Source organism: Dermacentor andersoni, chromosome 5 (genome assembly GCF_023375885.2).
Source record: "Dermacentor andersoni chromosome 5, qqDerAnde1_hic_scaffold, whole genome shotgun sequence".
Lineage (NCBI taxonomy): Eukaryota > Metazoa > Arthropoda > Arachnida > Ixodida > Ixodidae > Dermacentor > Dermacentor andersoni.
Genome location: NC_092818.1, coordinates 156,962,828 through 156,985,665, shown reverse-complemented (window position 1 = coordinate 156,985,665; position 22,838 = coordinate 156,962,828). Strand labels below are relative to the sequence as shown.

General features: G+C 45.6%; 1 protein-coding gene across 6 annotated transcripts in view; it reads left to right on the top strand.

The window, feature by feature from the left end:
- The window catches only part of LOC126531446 (thrombospondin type-1 domain-containing protein 7B-like), an 834,929-nt gene that overhangs the window by 619,421 nt on the left and 192,670 nt on the right, over positions 1–22,838 (top strand). For all 6 annotated transcript variants that reach the window (XM_072288436.1, XM_055071177.2, XM_055071178.2 and 3 more), the window contains 6 exons: positions 5,441–5,633; positions 5,816–5,928; positions 18,723–18,965; positions 20,614–20,859; positions 21,317–21,496; positions 22,297–22,475. In XM_072288436.1, the coding sequence (XP_072144537.1) occupies positions 5,441–5,633; positions 5,816–5,928; positions 18,723–18,965; positions 20,614–20,859; positions 21,317–21,496; positions 22,297–22,475 (1,154 nt within the window). The remainder of the gene's footprint in view (positions 1–5,440; positions 5,634–5,815; positions 5,929–18,722; positions 18,966–20,613; positions 20,860–21,316; positions 21,497–22,296; positions 22,476–22,838) is intronic.

Here is a 22,838-nt window from a genome sequence, read left to right as displayed (position 1 = left end):
GATAACGGACAACCTTTTCTTCCTTCCCGGCTAGCTAAGTTTCGATATCGTCAGGAGTAAGCGTTGAAATGTGATGATTAATAGCATCTGAAGTTAGGTGGGAATGTTAGCACACAAGAAAATGAGATTGCATCAAAATGTGGGTACCGTCAAATTTGCCATATGAACTGCCCCAAAGGTTTAAAATAAGAACAGCTCGAGAGACAGGGACAAACGATGAAAGAAACACACAGTGCTGTGTGTGTATCTTTCTTCGTTTGCCTTTGTGTCCGGCACTGTTCTTAATTTAAACATTAATTTAAGAAGCTTTGTATTCGTAAGCGATATTTACCAGTCTTCGGCAGCCTTCACTATTTGTATGTAAAGCATGACGATTGACTAAAATTTGCTCTTACGAACAAAATTAGCGTAAAACCTTTTGGTCAATATTGGGGGTGTCATGAAGTGGCCATAATGATAGTGACATCAGGTCTGGTATTTCCATCGCAAGATTAATCTCAAATTACAATATTTTCAATTGTTTGCCAGCCTTCATATGTGCTCAGTGGCTATGGTGTTAGGCTGCTGAGCACGAGGTTGCGGGATCGAATCCCGGCCATGGCAGCCGCATTTCGATGGGGGCGAAATGCGAAAACACCCGTGTACTTAGATTTAGGTGCACGTTAAAGAACCCCAGGTGGTCGAAATTTCCGGAGTCCTCCACTACGGCGTGCCTCATAATCAGAAAGTGGTTTTGGCACGTAAAACCCCATAATTTAATTTTTTAATTTAGCCTTCATATGTGCTAACTGCCATGCTTTTTACGAACGAAAAACGTGTGGTACACGCTCAACAATTTCCAAAACATGCATCCGCGTGCCTCTAGGGAAGCTCCATTTCGGAAGCTCCTATCTAGGTACATGGGAACGAAGAAATTGTCGTGCTCGGCATCCGCTGCACCGAAGTTAATGACGTTTGGTGCTGTAATATATATATATATATATATATTCTTGCATTTGAAAAACATCATGTGACCTCGAAAAACTGCTTCGCCTTTCCGGCGAAACTGCAGCCTCTCTCTCTCTATCTCTCTCTCTCTCTTCTTTTTTCTGTGAGTCCGAGTATAGCTGCTGCTGCGCATGACTGCTGTTGATTCTGATATCGAGCGAATCCGGCCTGGCCTCATTTCAGCGCTCCAACTATCATGCACCCAGACTTACAAGAAGAGCAGTGGCGTTACTCGAATAAAACATAGTGCACATTGTTTCCAGTACAGCGGAGTAGCCGCCAGTAATTCTTCTGTTACTGATATTTAATTTGGTAGTTGCAATAAATTGTCTAACTCGAGAAGTACTGTCCTAATTGTTAAACTGTCAATGAGGCATATGTAGGCACCCCCAAATAACATCTAGCTGAGGTGTTTTGAGCGATGTGCTAATTGCGCACCATTTTTCCCGACTGGCAAAGAAACCTCACGAAATATGAAAAAAATATCACGGGACTGCTCTCCCACCCGCATCATAAAGCAGCGCCCTCAAATAAGCTGATTAAAAGCAACTGTATTGCCTGTCGCAAAAACGAAGAGACAGCGCATCACCTTGATAATGGTTTGGAAGGAGCACCAACAGCCAGTTTCGCGGCTTCGCAGCTATTCGTTCCTCTCATTTCTACGTCATACTTAGTATCCGTCTCTCAAGGCCGACTGATCACATTGATAACAAAAGCCCTTTGATAACGCTACCGAAGCGCCGCTCTTACCACGCACGAAACGCGAAAGGCAATGGAATAGGAATAGAATGTTTCAAAATCCCGGCTGTGCTCCTACCGTATTGAGTGTGCGTGCAGCTAAATTTCGCACCAGAAACTTGCTTCGGACCAAAGCCAAATTAAAGGGACGGTCTTGTTTTGCATGATAGTGTATACATGCTGCAAAAACAGGTTAGTGTCAAAAAATATAAGCGATATAAAGAGACCGCAAAGCGACGCACGTTCTACAAAAAAGCCAAACCGATACGTTCAAAAAAGTAAATATACCACCTTTAAATTAGCCGAATTGGCAATCCGGATGTCGGTACAAAAAGAAACGAAAAAAGACGGAAACATTTCAATGACCCCTTATTATTAATGAATTCGTAAGCGCCGTTCAACACCAGCGGCTGCCTAGAGGAAGTGTTGGAATAGGTCTCATTCTGCAACTACGCAGTACTGAGTCCGCTTTATCACATCTTCACTGGCTTTCTCGATGACCGACGTTGGAATTCTGCGGCAGAAATCAGTTATCCTTGCTTTGAGCTCATCTGACGTCCGTCTTGATCATGCATCACGATCTTTCACATAACTCCAAAGAAAGAAATCGAGTGGACAGAGGTCAGGTGACCTAGCCGGGCAATTTACATGCCCGTGCATTCCAATCTATTACCCACGAAAAGTCCCATCCAGCAAGTTTTGTGCTCGGCTGCTGCTGTGTGCAGGCGCCCCACCTTGCTGATACCAGAGAAGTGGAAGACGTGACAGCGGGGCTTCGCTAAGAAAATAATCCACCACTCCTTCAAGGATTTTGTCCACGTAACGCTGTCCCGTCAGTGTGTGATCGGAGAAGATGGGACCGATTATGCCACCGGCGTAAATTGTGAACTACACATTGCATGACCACTGGTACCGGTGCCGAGTACGTTTCACCGAGTGTGGATCGGAGTCTCTCCACTAGCGTGCATTATGCAAATTTACCTGGCCGTTTCTGCAAAAATTGGCTTCATCTGTGCACACGATGTTGCTCGAAAAGTCCGGTGACTCGTCGGCTTTGTGAAATCCGCATTTCGAGAAATCTAGACGATTCTGCAGGTCCCTGTCTTCCAAGCATCGTTGCAGGTTAAGGTGGTACTGGTGAAAGGCCGAGTCATTTAGAATACTCCAAATTAATGACTTGGAAATTGGTACCTGGCTGACCACATCCCGCACGTTAGCAGGAGTGTTTGAGGCCGTAAATGCTGTAACATGCGTGCGTAGGCTGGGACTCAAAAGGTCGAGTCCTCCACCGCTATTTCTGGAAGCTGCCGGTTTGTCTCAGGTTTTCGTAATTTCTGACGATAGTCGATGTGTTTGCTCTACTGCCACACTTCCATGACTGATGTATATCGGCGGTATTCCTCTTGTTGCCATTTGCAGCTGCCAAGGCAAGGATCACGTTTATCTTCTGCTTGTTAGGGAAAGACATACCGACTGAGACGAAACAACACACACCTTTATACCTTTGCACTGACGTTGTCAATTCGCTTTTGTGGTGATAGGCTTCGGGCAAAAAAAAAAAAAGAAAAAAAAATTCGTGCGTTTTATATACGCTAAGACACCAACTATCATAGCATATTTCCAACTAACACCAAACGCGACGTGTTGCTTCAGCCTTGGCGCGGCAGATAATGCACTAGCTCGATCACGATGTTTTTTCTTTGTTTCCTTTATTCTGTTCTGGCTAACTCAGAGGGTGCCTGTTCGAGGGCGCTGCTTGATGATGCGGGTGGGAGCTCAATCACGTGGTATTCTCCATAGTTCGTGGGGCTCATTTTTTAGTTGGAAAATATCAGTACGCAATTAGCACGTCGCTGAAAATACCAGAGTTAGATGTCCCTTGGCTGTGCCTACAAAAGCCTAATTGACACTTTGATATTTAGGGTAGAACGTCCGGAGTTTGATCATTATTTACCATTATGTAATTAAATCTCAGTAAGCAAAAAGTAACTGTCAGGTACTTCACTGTACTGGAAACAACGTGCACTAGGTTTTCTTCCAGTAACGCATTGCTCTGTCTTTAAATATTCGCGCATAATAGTTCATTGGGACGCCTTGTATATATTAAAACCTCTGCATGCAAGTGATGATGTTTCCATTCCGAATATTGTTTGTAAATTGGAAAGTATGGCTTCTCATTGGAAAGAGAAGCCATGCTGAGACAAATATCATTCAAGTGCATTTTACACGACGTTGATAAAAGGCTTTGCCGAAGGGATCACTGAAGTCTATAGGTGTTTTTATTTTTCAGGGTCCAAGAAGCACACAAAGCAATTTGAAGCAACAGCAACATATTCATTCACTAGGAATAGGCTATCCCTACCTTTAGAAATAATTGTTAATTGGCTACCTCCTCCTCTTTTAAACATATTGTTACGCGAAGGACGAGTCGGTAAGACGAGCAACTATTTACAGGTTATATTTACAACAGCGGTTGCAGCGTTGCTCGGTTAGATTCACAGCGCGAGCCCAGTTTGTTCTTCCTCCTCTGTTCTCGAGTGATGGCGTCCACGCGCCTCGTTCAAACAAGCAAATATCACACGCGTGTAGCATAATCCCCCGGCGGCAGAAGCGACGTCCCGGGGCGTCTAAATGTCATCACTGGGAGGGTGATACTGCTTCAGTTGTGTAACGTGCACGATATCACTGGACTGGGAAACCGAAAAATAAAATTTGTCCTGTGTATATATCTAAGCATATTGTGTATTTGTATGGTATTTACAGTGGAAATTTAAAACAATGATGAAGTGAGGAAATACGAATGAGGCAGCCGCCACTGGTCCTCCTATTGTGAGGATTTGCACAAATAAAGCGAGACTATATATATATATATATATATATATATATATATATATATATATTGAAAGCCGTGCACGTCTGCGCCAGCAGTGATGCAGTAAGCTATTAGCCACAAAAAAATCTTAAGTGAAACGGTAGGGGCAAGTCAAAAGAAACATAAAAAAATATGGGTGACAAGACTCTGGTAATGGCTTTTGACTTTTGGCGTGTGTTTGGGGGAGGGGAGGGAGGGATAGGCTTCGTTATCGCAAGGGTGCAGGCTCTGCCCCCGCCCCCCCCCTCACCCCCCCTCACCGTAGTCGGCGCATATGGCTTCCAGCATTTATGCCCGTTTCACACTAGCGCACACTGCAATGAGCCCTAATAAGCCATAGTGCTCAGAATGCTCTCACTACTGGACGTGTGTAGCCCAGCATCTGGTCAAAACAAAAGGAAACTCGAGAAACTTCATATTTTGAAACAAGAGCCCCCGTCAGCTTGTCTGGCTACACAAGATTGGAATAAAATCGACCCACATCGACTAACATGTGGTGACCCACATGTTAGGGTCACCACGCACTTTCTTCAAGTCTACCCGTTCCTCCAAAAGGAGTGTGATTCGATACGAGTGTGACCAAAGAAAACGGTAATTGACATGAGGAATAGTTGTTGGCCCATCTTGTCGTGCCATTTTTTTCAAATTGAGTAGACAATCAGATGTCGAGGAAACGCCTGCGACGAATGTTGCGAACATTACCAGTGTTATCAAATGAGTCAAATGAAGCCAGGCGAGCAAGCAATGCAATAACGTGTCGCGTCCTGTTGCACTTATAATGCTCCAGCGTGGCACTGCTGCTGACGTGTTAAATCGTCATCATGTTTCGCGACGCGACTGCAGGTGGTGCCTCGTGCCCTGCCAAGTCGGACTTGCGGGAGGTGGACGACTGTAACATGGTGCGCTGCTTCGGCATGCACTGGAGGACCGGCCCCTGGAAGAAGTGCGTCGCGGAGAACGTCACCAGCGGTTGCGGCCGCGGAAGACAGAACCGCACCGTCAACTGCTTCTTCAAAGGAAGCGTCTCCGACAAGAAGTGAGTCCTTGAACGTCCTTGGCAGCCGACGCTCCGTCAAATAAGTGGCCATCAGAGGTCTCGCTGCCTAAAGCGCTGCCAAAAGATGGACAAAAGCAGCTGTCGTCATGCTTTTGTTCATTTGACTATGCGAAGTGGAGGGCTATTAATCTGTTTTCTCTCTTTCCTACTACTTACTTTAGGTGTGCTCCGCTCAAGAAGCCAGCCAATTTTCAGCCCTGCCACATACCCTGTCCAGTCGATTGTCAAGTGACCAATTTCTCTGACTGGAGACTATGCAAAGATTGTCGTGATGGTGAGCGTGTGCTTTGTTATCTTGTAGATGAGCGTCGGATCCTATAGTCTGTTTCTTCACTACGAGTACAACGTCTTGGTTTGGAGCCTAAACGGGCTATCTAACTATGGGCTGTGCCATCTACTCGGTAGTTTTGTCATAGACGACGGATCGTACTGATTTGACATTACGGTACTGTCGCGGTAAATATGAAAGGCAACATAAGAGCATGTGTCAAATAGCCTCTCAAACTCAAAACCACTATCAACCAAAATAACCACTCTCAAAACCAAAATGCAACGGCAAGGGTTATAATGTTCATCGTTGGCACTCCCATTCCGACAACGTTTAGATAAATGCAAGGAGCATCTCGTTGGCACCTGGCTGTGATAACTCCTTAAGATAGCAGGCGTGTTGTCAATGCTTTCGAGCGTAGCAATAAATATCACTGCTGTGACAACGCCCACTGCCGATGGTAGTGCGAATATGAAAGTAGACAGAAAATAGGGTGATGATATAGGCCTCCTCAGCCGCAAGACATGGGGTGCTAAGCAGGATGCCTCGAGTTTCTCGCTTGTCTGCGTTCGCTCCATGGCAGTTAGTGAACAAAGATTGCGCGAGACGCCCGAAGCTGCAGCGGATAATAAAATGTGAATGTGAAGCCTCGTATGTCCCCATGAGTGCACATTGCGCACGCCGCTTCCTCGTTTCAAGCACACAAGAATGGGCAATGTTACGCACCAGCGCCGTTTATTAGACAGTAATGGCGTTTGTAGCCTTATGTACGTTAAACACAAGCGTCCTTGCGGGGTGTGCGTCCCTTCAAGACATTGATTTTAACGTACGGGAACGCGAACGTGAAGAAGGCGCTAGAAGGCAAGGCGCCGTCTGATGCGTCGTGACAAGCGTATCCAAGCCAAGACAATCATTGGCAACCATTATGCTGTCGCTTGGCTGATGCGTCTCGTCCGGCCTACGAACGCTGGAATCGCCGAAGGGCCTAAGAAATTACACGCGGTATGTGCTCCTAACTAGCGTTTCATGTGAGTTTAGAGGAAACAAAAGCTCATTTCAATAGTTCCTGCTGATCAACGAGAGTGAGAGCGTAGCCCTCACAAGAATACACGGGGAAGCGAGAGCCACAGGTGCCGCCTTGTTCGACAACTCCATTTCTTAGCGTCGGTAAACATTATGAGCGCTAAACTCGCCAAATAATGCACGTTCTCATCGCGCACGTGAACCACAGAAACTCGATAACTTTCGGAGCATGCGCAGTTAGGACAACGCTGTTTCTTTACGTATGTAGCGCGTTTAGCTTTGGTTAAAAACGCTATTCTAGAACTATCTATTGTTATCAATGCAATGTTGCGATACCGTGGCTGTCTCACCCTGTCCCGCCCTTTCTATCGACACACATGGCACAAGCCGCTTGTCAAGCCTTTCTGAAGCGCATGACGGGCCTGCCTCCTTTTTCGGACATTGTATGTCTAGCCACCGTCGAACACGAGCAGTGAAGGAGTGGCACATTCTCACATCAACCCTTTCTTTAGAATACGTTAAAAAAATTTTCTATGACTTACTTGTATGAACTTCTAAGAACGATAAACAAACGAAGGAAAGCGTCGACGTGACTCCTGCTTTTACGGCGAAGCTGTATACCTCTACCGTCCGAGGAAATTTTTGTCCCGTTGTTGGCGTGGTAAGCGAAAAATTCCCCATACATGAGCCGATCCCGGAGACAGCGCAATGCCAAACCGACCCGCGGTGGAGGTGAAGTAGGCGTCAAGCCCTCCCCATACGTGGGCCGATCCCGAAGATAGTGCAGTGCCGGACCAACCCGCTGCGGAGGTGCAGTTCGCCATTAAGAGGCCCACTTACACAGCTTTGCTGGTTATCCTTCTTCACAGAGTGGAAGGGCACTGAGTTCTCTTTTTTTTTTTTTGCTACCCATGGGGTAACGTCCAGGTTATGATAACCCAAGACTGAACCTCGATAAGCCAATGAACGTGGAGAAGTGCCGAGGGTTGAACGTAATGTCTTGATGCCATTAGATTCTCATGGCGTCGCCAGAGCTCGCGGAGATCCCAAACTTTGCCAAGCTCGGGCTTTCGTGCATAGCAATCATGACGCCACCCACACTGCATAAGAAAACCCAGCCGGATGTGAACTTCACAGCACCTTTCTTTCCACTTTGTTTTACATGGCACCTAGATGGGTTTGAGTCCATCTGGCACGCGCTCCTGCGTTTCCTTTCATGTTGCAAACAAGAGACGGTAACTTATTATCTAGAGCCTTAAAAAAAGATACAAGAAATGGAACTAACTGTATGCAGATCTGCATGACAGCGGCGGCCAAATTTCATTGTACTGAATTCTAAGAAAACATTTGCGTAAGGAAGCACCAAAATAAAGCTTATATTTGTGTCGAAGCGAAAAAAACGTTTCCTTTATAGAACATGAGTTTCTTTGACTGCTACTTCCCCTGTGACATTACTGTGACATTACATACAGCTCCACAGTTTAATCTAATACAATACCAGTATGGAAGTAGCGCAAACTGCCATCTCAATTTTCCGCGCCCTATTGTCACTGACAGATTGAATCCCTTATATAAAGTATTGTGGCCTTATATGTCTCCAGTTACAGCTGTCAGTATCTAAGGGATATGAAATTAAAATGGCGCAAATATGACCGCTTGTATACATTTCATTTTTTTTTTCCTCGCGCACGTGCTTTACCCGTAACAGTAATAAAATCTTCGGTATGGTGGTATGAAAGCCACTGCTCATTATGATTATTTTCCTGCAACGACAAACACGCACACGAAACACTTCGTTACGTAGACAATTTGTGCGACAAGGATGCCGTTTCTCCCTATACTATAGAAAAGAAGGCACCTAAAGCAATCGACGGACGGATATTCGTTCTCGTTTTCGTATCGGGGAGCTTACGAAACTACGCAGCAGGTATTTCAGCACGTGCCTTGTGAGCGCAGGCTTACGTGAGTAGAGGAGTGCGATATACTTTATATCGCTAGAAAATGGTAAGTTACTACAAAAGCGGCGCAGAATTACCTTTAACAACGGAGGAAAGATAATACGCACAGATATTACTCATAATTTGATTTATTGCGATAGCAATGCCCGAGGCATAGCGTTTCATACAGTAATTACCAGAGGGAACTCTGGAGCTGGTGTCTACACGAGGGCTTCAAGCGGGGCGGTTCAGCCAGCATGCGAACGATGAGGTACAGCACGTATTTGCCTAAACGTCGTCCTTCTGGCTTCAGACGGCTTTGTGACTTTGTAAACTCGTCGTTTTAGACAACGCACCGTGTAATAAATAATAAAATATACATTCTTAAAATTTACCGACGCCAAAATTTGAATACAGGTCACAGAAGCGCGATATCGAAATAATTACGCCAGGGACGCATGCATCCACAAGTGACATAGAACGCCCCCGTGAATTTCTCGCGAGCAGGGCAGGGCGTTGAACCGCGTGGTGCGTTTCGATTTGGCTACCTCGACAGGCTGAACCGCTGCAATCAGTAACGATTGCGCGTGTTCCGCAGAGTTCTCTGCACTTGGGAGGTACAAATTGCACTGAAATTAAGGGCAACGAAGGCGGATGAAGCTTAATAAACAAAGCCATGCAGGAACGTTTCGATCCACAAGCACGAAGATCAGACAGATCCATGCGGTATACCCATCATTCCCACGGCGGCTAAACGATTGCAGCGCCAGAGTTCCCCATAGGAAACCCTATGGCTGGAATGGCTGGAGGCGCACTCACGCCGCCGCCGTTCTCGCACTGTCCCGCTGGCGGCACATGCTCAGTTCGCGCACCGAGGTTTCGCGGGTCTTTCGAAACGCGGTCGACACGGAGGGCGCTTGGCTGCAAAGACTAATTTCTCATGCCTCCTGAGTTGATAATGTTGTATCCCACTTTAGTATTTATTGTATACTTTGTTTCGTTCTTCATATGAGTATTTCGAAATTCTTCATGCATCCGTTTACAATAATGTACTCCATCTGCTTCCTGGGCTTTACGTGATCTGCAATAGGCACTAACTAACCAACAAATAAATAAAAGGACTAGAGGGAGTGGGCGCCCTGTCAAAGCTACGCTAGATCCCCGCAGTGGCGGAGAAAGGATAGCGTTCCGCCTTCAGCTGTTGACATAAGCGTTGTGCGAGCGCACACTGTAGCGTTTCTGCTAGCCTGCTGCGTGTGTATACTCAGGTCTGAGCAGTATACTTCAAGCTGACGTTATCTAATATTAACGCGATAGCGTCAAGGACCCTGTGGCAAAGAAAATGCGGCGTCGGCGTCACGCGTCCAGTGTCGACCATCGCTTCGGTAAAAACTATTCCGAACCTCGCTACATGGAGGGCCCACGCCGGCCCTCCATGTAGCGCAGAGAAGTTAATGAATTAATTGAATTTCGCAAACTAAAATAGGTCAGAAAAATCGCAAAGCACGACTTAGACACAACCTGCAGACACGATAGCGCTGGATTATAATTTTAATATACGAGAAAACGTAATTCTGTTACGCGGAAACTCAAACATAAACCCATTTTCCAGCGTTTCTAAATTTTATAGAGCAGCCATGGCCTCCGAGATTTGTGTGTGCCGGCACGAGAATCTCAAAGGCCATAAAGATGCGCGCCCTGGACCTTGCAACACCTGCAGATGACGCTCGCCTCCACCGCATCGCAGAACCTCAGAATGGAATCGCCCTCAATAACAGAAAACGGAGAAAAGCATGAAAGAGAGCTCGCCGTGCAATAGGCTGCATGCACATGTCGGGCGGCAGAAGAAAGGAAAAGTAGGTAGAGATTGAGGAGCACTTAAATAGAGAACAAATAGGTTACAGAAACGCATCTTAGAGACTCGGAAGAGCCGCCACTGATTAAGAATTAGGGTTTGGAAGGGTGCAGCGGAACTAAATCGAAAAGAAAGGGAGGGGGAGTTGGAATGCTAATCCATCAGGGAGCCAAATGGAAAAGAGTAAACTCAAAATTTAAAGCGCATCTTTGGTTATCATGTGCAATGATTGGAAAGAAAACTTGGCTAGGCGTAACGTATTTGGGGACTGGGAGCAATTGCAGAGAGAAAAATCAAGACAGTGAAATGTCTAAGAGCTGATATTAAGGGTTACGGGAATGATACCGAAATGATCCTATTTGGTGATATGAATGCCCACATACAGGATCTAGATGGCTATACCGACAACGGGGAGTCAATGCTAGATCTTTGTGAGCAACAACATCTCGTTATCGTGAATACGAGGCCTAAGTGTGTCGGGCAGACCACGTGGGAAGCAGTAAACCGGCACTCGGAGATTGATTACTGTCCGAATGACAGAAGGAATTCATGATAAGCTGAGGGAAATGGTCATTGACGAGGAAGGGTATAGCTGCATAGGAAGTGACCATAAACACATCGTTATGGAAATGGGATATGCCGTTGGGAAGGAGAGAAAGGAGCGCGGAATGGCCAGTGCAAACTTGAACGCTGAACAAATAACAAATATAATCATAAGAGTCGAGGAAGAACTTGGCAAACGACCAAGCAGGTAACGGGAATATAATGAGCTTCTAAGTGTAATGACGACAGAAATAGGGAAAGAAAAGCAACACGCTTGTTGGAAAGGAAAAAAAAAAGAAACCGAAAAGATGGTGAAACAGGGAGATACGAGATGCGATCGCTGAACGAAAGAAAGCATCCCGAGAGCAGAGGCAGGCAAAAAAGATGCAGTTGCCACAGAATGAAGTAGCCAGAAAATGGTAAATATACCGGGAGAAAATCTATGGTGCATGTACTGATTTAAGCAAAGATAAAAGGTGAAAGTGAACTGTGGTTGTCAGAAATACGTGAGAAAAAGAAGACCGCAGGTAGAAAGCTTTGGAACCGCATGAACTTATTAGGCAGGAAGTCAACAACAATACAACAACATATCCTAGACGAAGATAGAAACGAACTGGAAGGGGAAGCGGCAAGAAATTACAACCGAAAAATAACAGTCGAAGAGAAAATTCCTAAGCGCACAGCCGCAGGGATAGGCGAGGTTACCGTTAGGAAAATTAAAGAACTAGGACGAAAAAGTAAGGAAGCTCTGTTGAAAGCAGTAGAAAAGCTTTAAAAGATAGACGAATACCAGACAGTTGGTGACAAAGTAGAATGAATTTAATGTTTAAAGGTAAGGGGGAGAAAGATAGAATTCCCTCATATAGATCGTTGGCCATTATATCGGTAATATACAGGCTAGGAATGCGGGCAATTAAATTAAAGCTGCAAGCATGAGGAGAGAATAATGGAATTTTGGGAGAATTTCAGGATAGCTTCAGAACAGGTAGGCGTCTGGATGATAACTTATTTGTCCTTCCTCCGTGTATTGAAATATCAAGAGTAGAAAGGAAACCGCTATATGTGGCCTTTTTAAATATAACAGGAGCGTATGAGAACGTAGACTGCAACATTTTGAGGGATATTCTGGAAGGGGAAGGCTTAGGGACTGTATGCAGCTTTTGTGAGAGATTTAGTTACAAAATACCGTTTGCGTTGAATAGGAAGGGATGAGGAGTGAAGAGAAAATTGATATCAACAAGGGACTGAGACAGAGGTGCCCTTTATCGCCACTACTGTTTATGATGTACATGGTGAGGATGGAAAGGGTGCTAGAGGGAAGTATTATCGGGTTTAATCTCTCATACAAGCAGGCAGGTACAGTAGTAGAGTAGGAGCTTTCAGGTTTGTTTTATGCGGACGATATTGTGTTGCTAGGTAACAAGCCAAATGATGGGCAAGGTATGTATGTGTAGATATGTGAAATTTAGCGTCATAAAATCAGGTGTTATGCTATTGAATGAAAACAGTGAACAGACAGTGTCGATATAGGGCCAAGAAATACCTCGCGTAATAGAATATAAATACCTTGCTATATGTATAAACGTAGGCAATAGGTACATGTGGAAACACAGGAAAAAACAATAACAGTGAAGGGGAAGAGAAATGTGGCCATAATGGAACACATGCGGCCATAATGAAACCCAAAGCGCTATGGGGATACAACAGATACGGGTGCTCCGGGCTATGTTGAAAGGTGTAATGGTTCCAGGACTTACATTTGGAAATGCGGCTGTTTGTTTGAAATCAGGAGTACATTCAAGACTCGATTGCAATCAAAGGTCAGAGGGACGCCTTGTATTGTGTTCTCATGGGAAGTCTACAAATGAAGCTCCGGAAGTTGATATAGGCTGGACAACTTTTGAAGTGAGGGTAGCTCACAGTAAAATTGATTATGAAGGACGACTGAGGAATATCGAAGAAACTAAATGGGCAGGGAGAGTGTTCAGGTATTTGTAAAGGAAAAAAAAACATTGATTCACAGTCGAGGAAAAGAACTAGGAAGCTTACCAGCAAGTATGCACTCTGTATAGTGAGCAACATGGCAACAAAGAACGTCAAGCGAGAAATCAAAGGCGCTGAGATAACCTCGTGGGTAGCAACAATGGAAAAGAAACGTACTACGACTAACTACTTAAGAGTAAAAAAAAACGAAATCATGAAAAAAAACTATTTATGATAACTCAAGGGAAGCTCATTACTTTTAGAAGCGTGATAAGGATGTCTTAGAACAAGCATTTATAAAGCGAGATTTAAGAAGGAAAAAGAAGCATGTGCTTGCTGCGGTAAAGCTAGGGAAACGATGGAGCGTGTTTTATTAGAATGTGAAGATATCTGCCCCGCGGTCGATTTAGGCACCTCTGGCCTCCTTGAAGCCCTTGGATTCAGCGAGAGCAGGGGAAAGTAAACATCTCCGCAATATTGATTAGTATTTATCGGAATATTGGTGGAAGAAAAGTAGGGAAACGACAAACAACGGATGCATACAAAAACAATGTTCGCTATAGGGTTTCGAAAAGTTTGGTTATGGAAATTCATCGTGGGTCTTTTTTCTCCTTTTCTTTCTTTATTCTTTTTTAAAATAGATAGGACATTAGGCAATATAACAAGAGCTTGGTGGCTCAACGTGCCACGCCATTCTATAGGGGTCGTTCATAGCATTCATCCATTCACCCATCCATCGCTGCCCGCGCAAGAGACCGCGTTTCTACCAGAAAGGTCCGCTTCGTGAATAGCGCTCGCCGCCAGTGTTTCCTGGTAAACAATACGGTTACATTAGCTCCAGTTGCCGGGAAGCGTGAGAAGCATTCTGGGATATTTTAGTGCTATGGCGTTCCACTCTTAAAGGCGAAGCTTAAGCGTTATCCAATTTTTTTTCATTGGGCACGAATAAACGTCGAAGGTTTCGCACCAGTAGGATGTCTACTGTCGATTTCATCTCCTTCACTAAAGCCCCTTCCTACTGCTAAAACATTACCGCCCCTTCCAGTCCATGAAAATGGTCGAACACCGAGGCTGTGTTAGTTACACCGAGTGTTACACCACGCAGTGGAGTATTAGTGTAACATTGTATTTGTTGATGCTCGTCGCTGCCGTTTAACTCTTTCCCTACCATGCGGAAAATAGGTTTCTTTTGCAGGCTACGCCAGATCTTTTCTTTCTGAAGGAACTACTGCACTGATAATTTTGCGTAGTACATAACCAAGAAGCAATATAAATGCACTTTTCATGCATAAATGTTTTATTAACGAGATATATATCATAAAGAAGATAGAAATTGCCAGAATAAGAATTGTGGGATAACACTGAACAAGGTTTGCGACGACACGCTCATATCTACTGAGAAAAATATGTAACAAAAATTACGAGATCTACAACATCTATTGCCGTCTAATAGGCACTTTCTCCGAAAAATTAAAATTTAACAAAAATTTTGGTTCAAGCAGTACAGTTTGGTGTTCCGGGCAGGCTTGCGTCGTCGTCACTCTCAGAGTCTAAGTATGAGAACAAGGCAGCGTCCTCAGACTAGCTGCTGCTCGATCCACCGATAAAAGGGGCTGCGGACGCAGCGGAATCACGAGATCTGCGATCTTTCGAAGCGAGCACGCCGCTATCGGAGGCAGCCATTTTTGCTTCCTACTTTGACGGTCGCGAAACATCGGCGCGCGTTCAAAAATTACCGCATCTCGGGGAAGAAATTGAACTGCTTAGAAAACAAAAATATAGTTCTCCTCCTTCACGTCCGCTGGCGAAGTGTGTCCATGAGTGGCGCTGAAGATCCCGAAAGCGACGTTTCAAGCATTCGATAGCGGGTGGCCTTTCTACTTAGACAATCGCGAAACTTCAAAGCCCGCTAAAAATTACCGCCTGGTGGGAAAAAAAAAACTCCTTAGAAAATAAAAATATAGTTCCCCTTCTTAACGTCCGATAGCGCAGTACGTCCATTAGCGGCGCAGAAGGTCTCGAAAGCGGCGTTTCAAACCATCGTTAGCGGGCTAACTATGCACAATGGGCGCGGTACAGAAATAGTTAAACTCGGCATCTCTGACGCCCAGCTAGGAGTCGGTGCTACGACTACGAGCCCGTTCACGAGCCAATTCTCGTTGACGCTCGTGGTAGGCAGCTTTTTCCTCAGGAGTACGCACTAATCGTGGTCCCATAGTTGTAGCTGGGATGGAATGTGCGGAACCACTAATTCAAAGTTCCATGTATTGGGTACAAGGCTCACCACTGGAGATGCGGGCGCTGCAATCGTTTTAACGATTGCTTGGATTGGTTTGACGGTTGACGTGGCTGCCGGCACTTCTTGCCGCCGCAATAAGTACCGACAGCCACGCGCTCCTGGCATGGTGTTTCAATCGCGAGGCACTGTTTATTGGCCGCAAACCGCCAGGATAACATTTGTTCCTTTCGCGGTAGGGTGAAATCAAACGTCGATAAATTTGATGCCGATCTGGCTCGATCGTTAAATGTGTCCCGTGCGACAACCATATGATTCGCGTATAAGATAGCATTTTCACAAGGGGGAATGGATTACTCCAAACCCTTTCTCCCTGTTGAGCCCTTATTTTTCTCTCGCGCTAAGTCACGTGACCCCTTTTTAGCGAAGTCCGACAACGACTGCACAAGGTCCACATGAACACCTTCGCTGTAAAAGGCGGGGGTTGACGGAGGGGCTTCATCGTGTCCCATCGAGGTGCGACGCCTGCAACGTCGCTGGAGGCGTTCCTCATCATTCCAGCGTTGTATGAGACGCCTGGTAGCGCCAGACAAGGGAACATACTTGGCCACTAATAAAGTGAGCTTCACATGACTAATTAAGAAAAATTAAATAATAAACTTTGTTATCAGTGCCTTAGGGAGAGTTGTTCAAATGGTGAATTTTAAGGAAGTAACATTTTAGTGCACCCTCCTTTTCAGTAAATCTTGAAAATCACACCTAATTCGAGATCTTTATCGTCGAATTTCAACGGTACATGGAGGCAAAGCAGCAAAGGCGGCCCCGCTATCATCACAGACGGAGACGTCCCGTGACGACAGCGTGAGGGGGTTTGAAGCAGAGCGTCTCGGCCAGTCGCGGCAGCTACTGACACGGCATGCTTTGCCTGGCAAGCATGCCAGGTACTTTGTACTGTGTCCGGAACTGTAGACTGGGTCAGGATTTGCTGCGACAAGCTATGATTCAAACTTGGCCCCACACTTCTTTACCAGGCGCTTTCGTCTGACGCGCAGCGAGATTCGCTCGGTCTCGATATTGCCTCGATTGATTTTTGAAATTCAATTATGAATATCTTGAATTATGTACGCGTCTGAAATTAGGAAGCAAATGGGTGGCCATCAAAATGTGACTGCCTCCAAGTTTTCCATTTAGACAACTGTCCCCAAGGAACTAATAAAAAAGTTATTTAATTAATTGTTGTTAATCAGTCATCTGAGCCTGACGTTATTAGCGCCAAAGAATGTCCACCTCGCCTAGGAACTCGCCTGCAAAAACGCGGTGGTCACTGTGGTCATTACTTTTTTATTAAAAAATCGGTATTATCTGAAAAAAGAAAAGAACAAAAAAAAACGTCATGTGTATTGTGCACTGAATAGGGCTTTCGTGAAGTTCTATCGTTGCGAGCGTAGCAGCTGAGAAAGCAAACAGAAGAACGTCCGACGAATAAACAAGGAGGCGTCGACGGGTGTGACATAGTGTCGCATCTCCTCACTTTCTTGGACGTCATTTCCGCGGTGAAAGTGCGCGGAAGCGTGAAGACAAGCCTGGCCACGTCAATCGGCCTTTTCGTCTTCTGCCCTTTGCTGAAGTCGCACTCAGTGCTTTCGCTTTTCCCCATCTATGACAATCTTCCTGATTGCCGACTTCTTTTACATGTGAAGCCCTCGAAAAAAATAGACTGCTGCTATACAAATGTCACCGCTAATACTTTATACAACGTCGTGAAGAGCGAATAGCTTCCTACTTGTGTCACTTTGTTTCGTAGGACCGTTGCGTAAGGCCTTTGTCTACTTTGTCCTTGACGTCTTGAAACGGCCGGCGAGCACTCAACGTCAGTGTTCATTGCTGGCGAGCAAATACGTAACAGGATGGAGGACTGCCCGTTGGAGCGGTAATGGTCGCTGGCTTGCTGCCACGCTTTTCTCCATTCACTTCCTTCTTGTATGAGACGATTAGGATATGCTTTCAGCTTGTTGGTAGCCCTCTTCCGTCTGAGGATAAAGGACAGGCTTTGTCACAAATACTTGCTACGAATGAGAACTCAAACCTTTAGACAGGCAGCCGTTGCCCGAAGCTTTAAAGTGGCGCTATTACTGAGACGTACGCCGTAGCGTAAGAGTCAGGACGCGCAAGCGATTGCGTGAAACTGTAAGTTATCGCCAGACGGTTTGATTTCTTAAAGATGCAGAAGCTTGCACATTCTATATGCCATTGTAAAAGAGCAAGAAAAACAACTTCCTTCACCTTACGAGTTAGTGCACACAACCAATTCTCTTAAGGTCAAGTGATTGGTTTCTTTGCAGGCAAACCAAGGAAAGGTGATTTCGTGTGGAATTTCTGATTGTGTTTATGGCGGTGTACTCACGAATGTAACAACTTGCCGCCGTCACTGCACAGCTCGTAATTTCGGACTGCTCACAGAGTTCCAAATGTGATAGAGCAGAAATTTTAGTGAAGCCTAACCTACAATCACAAACAGTGCTCGCTACATGTAAAGTGGCAATACAATCGGCGAGATGCTATCCTTAATGGAGCTTTAATTTTGTTTTCACGGGACCGTGGAGACTGTTGCCTTGTCTGACGCTTCTTGTGTGTCATATGTGGCCCATATATGTGTAATCACAAACATTAGTAGGAGTATTGTTGTACGACTGAATCATATTTATGAAACTATTTAAAATAGTAATAATACTAATGGTAATAAAAATAAATGCTTCATTCCCCCACCACCCTTTAACAGATCAAGCTATCAAGAGAAAAGAGAGGGCACAAGTTGCGTAGACGTTCTTGTAATACAAGCAATTAAGTTCCCTATCCGTTCTTCTGATGAACAAAATGAGAACGAGGTGAAAGCGGGAGCCAACGTTTCGGCAAGTGAACTTGTCTTTTTCAAGGAGACATAGCGTGGGAACAAGGTGAAAGCAGGAGCCAACGGTTCGGCGAGTGGACATGTCTTTTTCAAGGCCAAATAGCATATGTCGCCTTAAAGAAAAGACAAGTGGACTTGTCGAAACGTTCGCTTTCACCTTATTCTCATTTTGCTCACCGTCTTGAATTTCCATCTCCCGCGTTCCCCGTGTATTTTACCTGGCTATCCGTTCTGTTTCACAAATGTGCGCACCTACGCCAGTGACGTTGGGCTCACTTTTGTTTTCCAATGCCCGGAACGCTTGCGCGTAAGCAGGGGCCGAGCCCGTGCTGGTACGCGAGCGGTTCGTGCTTCGGCGTGAGACTCCGGGTGGTCAACCGTGCCCTTGGCAGAGCCTCCGCGAAGTGAGGCTCTGTCGCCCCACCGACGGTGAGGCCTGGTGCCTGCTGGGACGCAACTCGCAGCTGGGTCGGGGCCCCTACCGCTGGAGCACGTCGCCATGGTCACAGTGCGTCTTTGCTCCGGATGCCCGTTGCGGAAGCGGACACCAAGTGCGCAGTGAGTCGTTTGCCCTTGCCGAGAAATCAACATGGAAAGATTAAAACGGCCCTAAGCAAGTATCGAATACCGGCGTGCGACAGAGATACGCAGGGACATTTCTCTCGATTCTTCACTTTCAAGAACGTCCACTCGTAACAATTTCATTTCGGTAATCAGGTAAGAATTACAAGAGATGTATATGCATACGTATCGAGTGGAGAAGTCAGCTGAATAAAATATTGCCTAACAAATGACGCACCTCCAATCGCAATTGTTTTTATGTCACATAGTTTGTCAGTTGATTGACCGGATGGCCGTTGTGGCAGTGATAGATAGTGGTGAACGTCATGCCACTCGAAAGTGAGAGCACCTACGGAAGTTATGGATCGAGAATACGGCCTCAGATGGGCGGCAGGTAGTTATGGCAATAAACTCTTCATTTTTTTTTCCTATTTATTTCCCACATTGCTATCGCGAATACTTCCCTGAACACTCATCTTCACTGGCGAGTGATATTTTTCCACAGACCTTCGCGCATAGCGCGCCGTCTATCCCGGCTCACTGTGACGCTGCATCTTGTAGTTGGTTTTGCCGCACAGCTAGTCAGAATTCCTAATGCTAGTCGTTAGGAACGGGTGGACGGCAGCCTTCGAAATTTACAAATTATTACGGAAAATATGTTCCCAAAAAGAGGCACGAGAGAAAACCAGCAAGCTGCAGTCTTCGCGCCAACAGTTAGAGCCCGAACCTAGTACTACAGCGATGTCAGAACCACCGAACACGAACAATGGCATCTCTGAGAGCAAGCTTTAGCAGGGATTTTCCTTTCAAATACTTTTTTTTCTTTGGCAGTCAAGGGGTGAGTGCCTCAGCATTACACGACACAACGATAGTGAAGATGGCAAGTGTCTGTGTAATGGGTTTTGTGCTGCCATCTGGAGAAAAATCTCACGTTAGCAACTCACTATGCCCAGGCGTTATGGACTTACATTAAGCAAAAAATTTAGAGAAGCTTCTTTCTACAACATCAAGAGACTGCCTTCTATTTTTATGCTATAGCCCACCCAGAAAGAACAGAGTAACATAGAGATTCCTGAATACATTTTGTCGACCTGGGAAGGAGGATGTTGGGTGGGGCTTATTGTCGTTGAAGACTGCCTTCTGTTCTGCCTCTCAGAGAAGGAAGATGCCAAGAAGAGCGTTTAATTTACTTCTTTCGTCGTTTATTTATTTTGCTGCATTGTACTCGCACCTAGAGGGATTGCTTCAACTTAATATATTTCCCTTCAGCTTCACACAATCCAGTTTGCCTCCTTTTCGTCGTCTATAAATCAGTGTGCCTGTTTACTCGCGTTACACTTTGCAGCGATAGTGCAGGATGTCATCAGAAGAACGCTTCTTGGTTATTTCCTTTTGTTTTTGACGAGAAACGATTTTTCAACGTAACATTGCTAGTATAGTCAAGACAACATCCGATGATTGGACGTTGCGGCGCGCTTCCGATCTTTTTCTTTCTGCAGGAGGTCTTGCAGTTTCTGTGTTTTGTCTTGTTCTATAATATAATACGAAGTTCCACGTGTTCTGGTGGCCGTAGCCTGATGTAAACTTCTGTGAGCAGTAAAGGCATTTATGAACTCCTAAACGTACACTGTTTTTCACATTTCAGATGTGACGTGCGTGGACTCTAACAGCATTCCCGTGGAACCAGCGTTGTGCATCAACCTGACAAGCGTGGTGGTGAGCTCGCGTGCGCCGGTGCTATCAGCACCCGCTGCGCACCGGGTATGCCACGTTCGCTGCCACGACCAGTGTGCCGTGTCAGAATGGTCGCCGTGGTCACCGTGCCCTGAGGGGGACAGTGCTAACGCCTGTGACAAAGACGCTGTCAGCCGCAGAACTCGACAGTTCATTGGTGAGCTCCATTGCCTCAAGAGAACAGAGTTAGCGAAGTCGGCACATGGCCAAAATGTAGCATCAACTAAAAAATAGGGAAAAGAAACAGCGCGAAAGGTAAATAGGATTGCAGAGCGGTGGGCATAATGCCGCGATCGCCAGCATAGCATCACCAGCGCTGTCCGGTTACCGGGTACGAATGCTCCTCTGTAACTAGATGAATCACCTAGGAGGTGTTGTGCGCTCCCTAACCAAGCATAAACCAATAGTCTAAAGTACCTGTGTTGAATATGATATATTCCTGTTTTGTCGCTGCTTAGATGTCATGGTTACAAAAAAAATTTCTTAATCAGAAATGCTCACACGAAAATTTCTTGCTTCCACTGCAGTGTTCTATGACAAGCTTTAGAAACAGCTTTGTTTTCCTCACGACCCGTGTGCATCCGACTTGCAAGCGTGTCAAATTTTTATTCTAGGTGTGTCAAGCCCAAATTGCCTTGTGAGTCTCACTGAAGAAAGACCATGTCCACCGAAGCAAAGTGTGAAAGTGATAAACGCACCTTGGAGCGACTGCATCCTGCAGGGAGAGGCGTCGTGCGGCACTGGCTATCGTTTGCGTTTGACTTCGGCAACCGCACACGCGTGCGGATCTACGGGTATGTGTCTCATGCTTATGCATATCTCCCATAGCGAAACGTTCAGATTGTTAGTCACTGGGAAGCCGCGTCAGATTAGATAAGTGGCCCTTTTCGTGCTATCACCTGCGCCCTCTTTACCTGTCCTACGCCTGATATAATCTGCGCAAATCAGCAAAATTAAAATCAAGCATGTCTGTGTAGCACTATCTCTGCCATCACCATCAATTAGACACGCAGATTACTGTCTAGCAAACGATAATTCCGAAAGGGCGTATACGTGCTGGGGTTTGAAGCTGTTGAATAGATGTCAAAAACTTGAGAGATCTCTTTCTCTGTTGATCGCATTGCCTTTGACTAAACCTGGATATGCACTCGAATTTGGAGTGGGGGGGGGGGGGGGGCAACCTTACGAGAAATAGTACAATAATGCCTCTCAACTGTTGCTGCTGTACTACTTCCCGATGCACGAGACAATAATAAATCAACAACAAAGTGAAAGAACTTATGTGGTACTTGGTCCATTTTGTTTTTGTTTTTTATAGCATTCCCTGTAAAAGTTACAGTGTCCTCATATTACTGAATGTTCCTTTTGAATGTTTGCTGCTTTAACCTGTCCTTGTGTTATTTTTCATGACTCTCAGTATACCTAAAATCACTGGTTGGCATCAGCCATGTATTGAGCCCGCAAGTTAGTTTGCGTGTTCTTCGAAAGGGGTTAAGCCGTTCTTTATGAAAAGCTCAAATTCCACGTTGTCAGTGATCCGTACAGCTGCTGAAACCCCTGCATTCATTCACGATTCTTTAATACTGTTTACTAGGGTTCGAGAATGTGACCTGCAAGGAGCCCTGTCCCGTAGACTGCGTCATGGGCGAGTGGTCTCCGTGGTCGCGGTGCGATGCCGTTTGCGGAGGAGGCACCCGCACGCGAACTCGCAGGGTTGTCCGCTGGCACCAGTACCGAGGAAGGCCCTGCCCTGTCGCTGCACCGAACGACATGGTGAGCGCCATTTATTTGTTGCCTCTTACAAAAAACCCAGTTTATTTATTGATTGATTTATTATTTTCCTTCTCTCACACGCTTTCTTTCACAATGAAGGGAAAGCTACTGGGGCGAACCTTCTGGACACGTATTACTGCGTCAAGTAGTCCTACAGAGCTTGACAGTGCTCTCGGTTTCTTGGAAAAGATACTTGAATCAGCGTAGTTTCTACGTGCAATGGTTTCACAACTGTCCAATTGCTGAAGATAAAAGCAAGAAAACAAAACGACTTTAACACGCAGTGATATATTTTGTCTTACTCTGCCGTTGTAAAAATGTATCTGTTTTCTTTTCCTCTGTTCAAGCTGACGCGGATGAGAA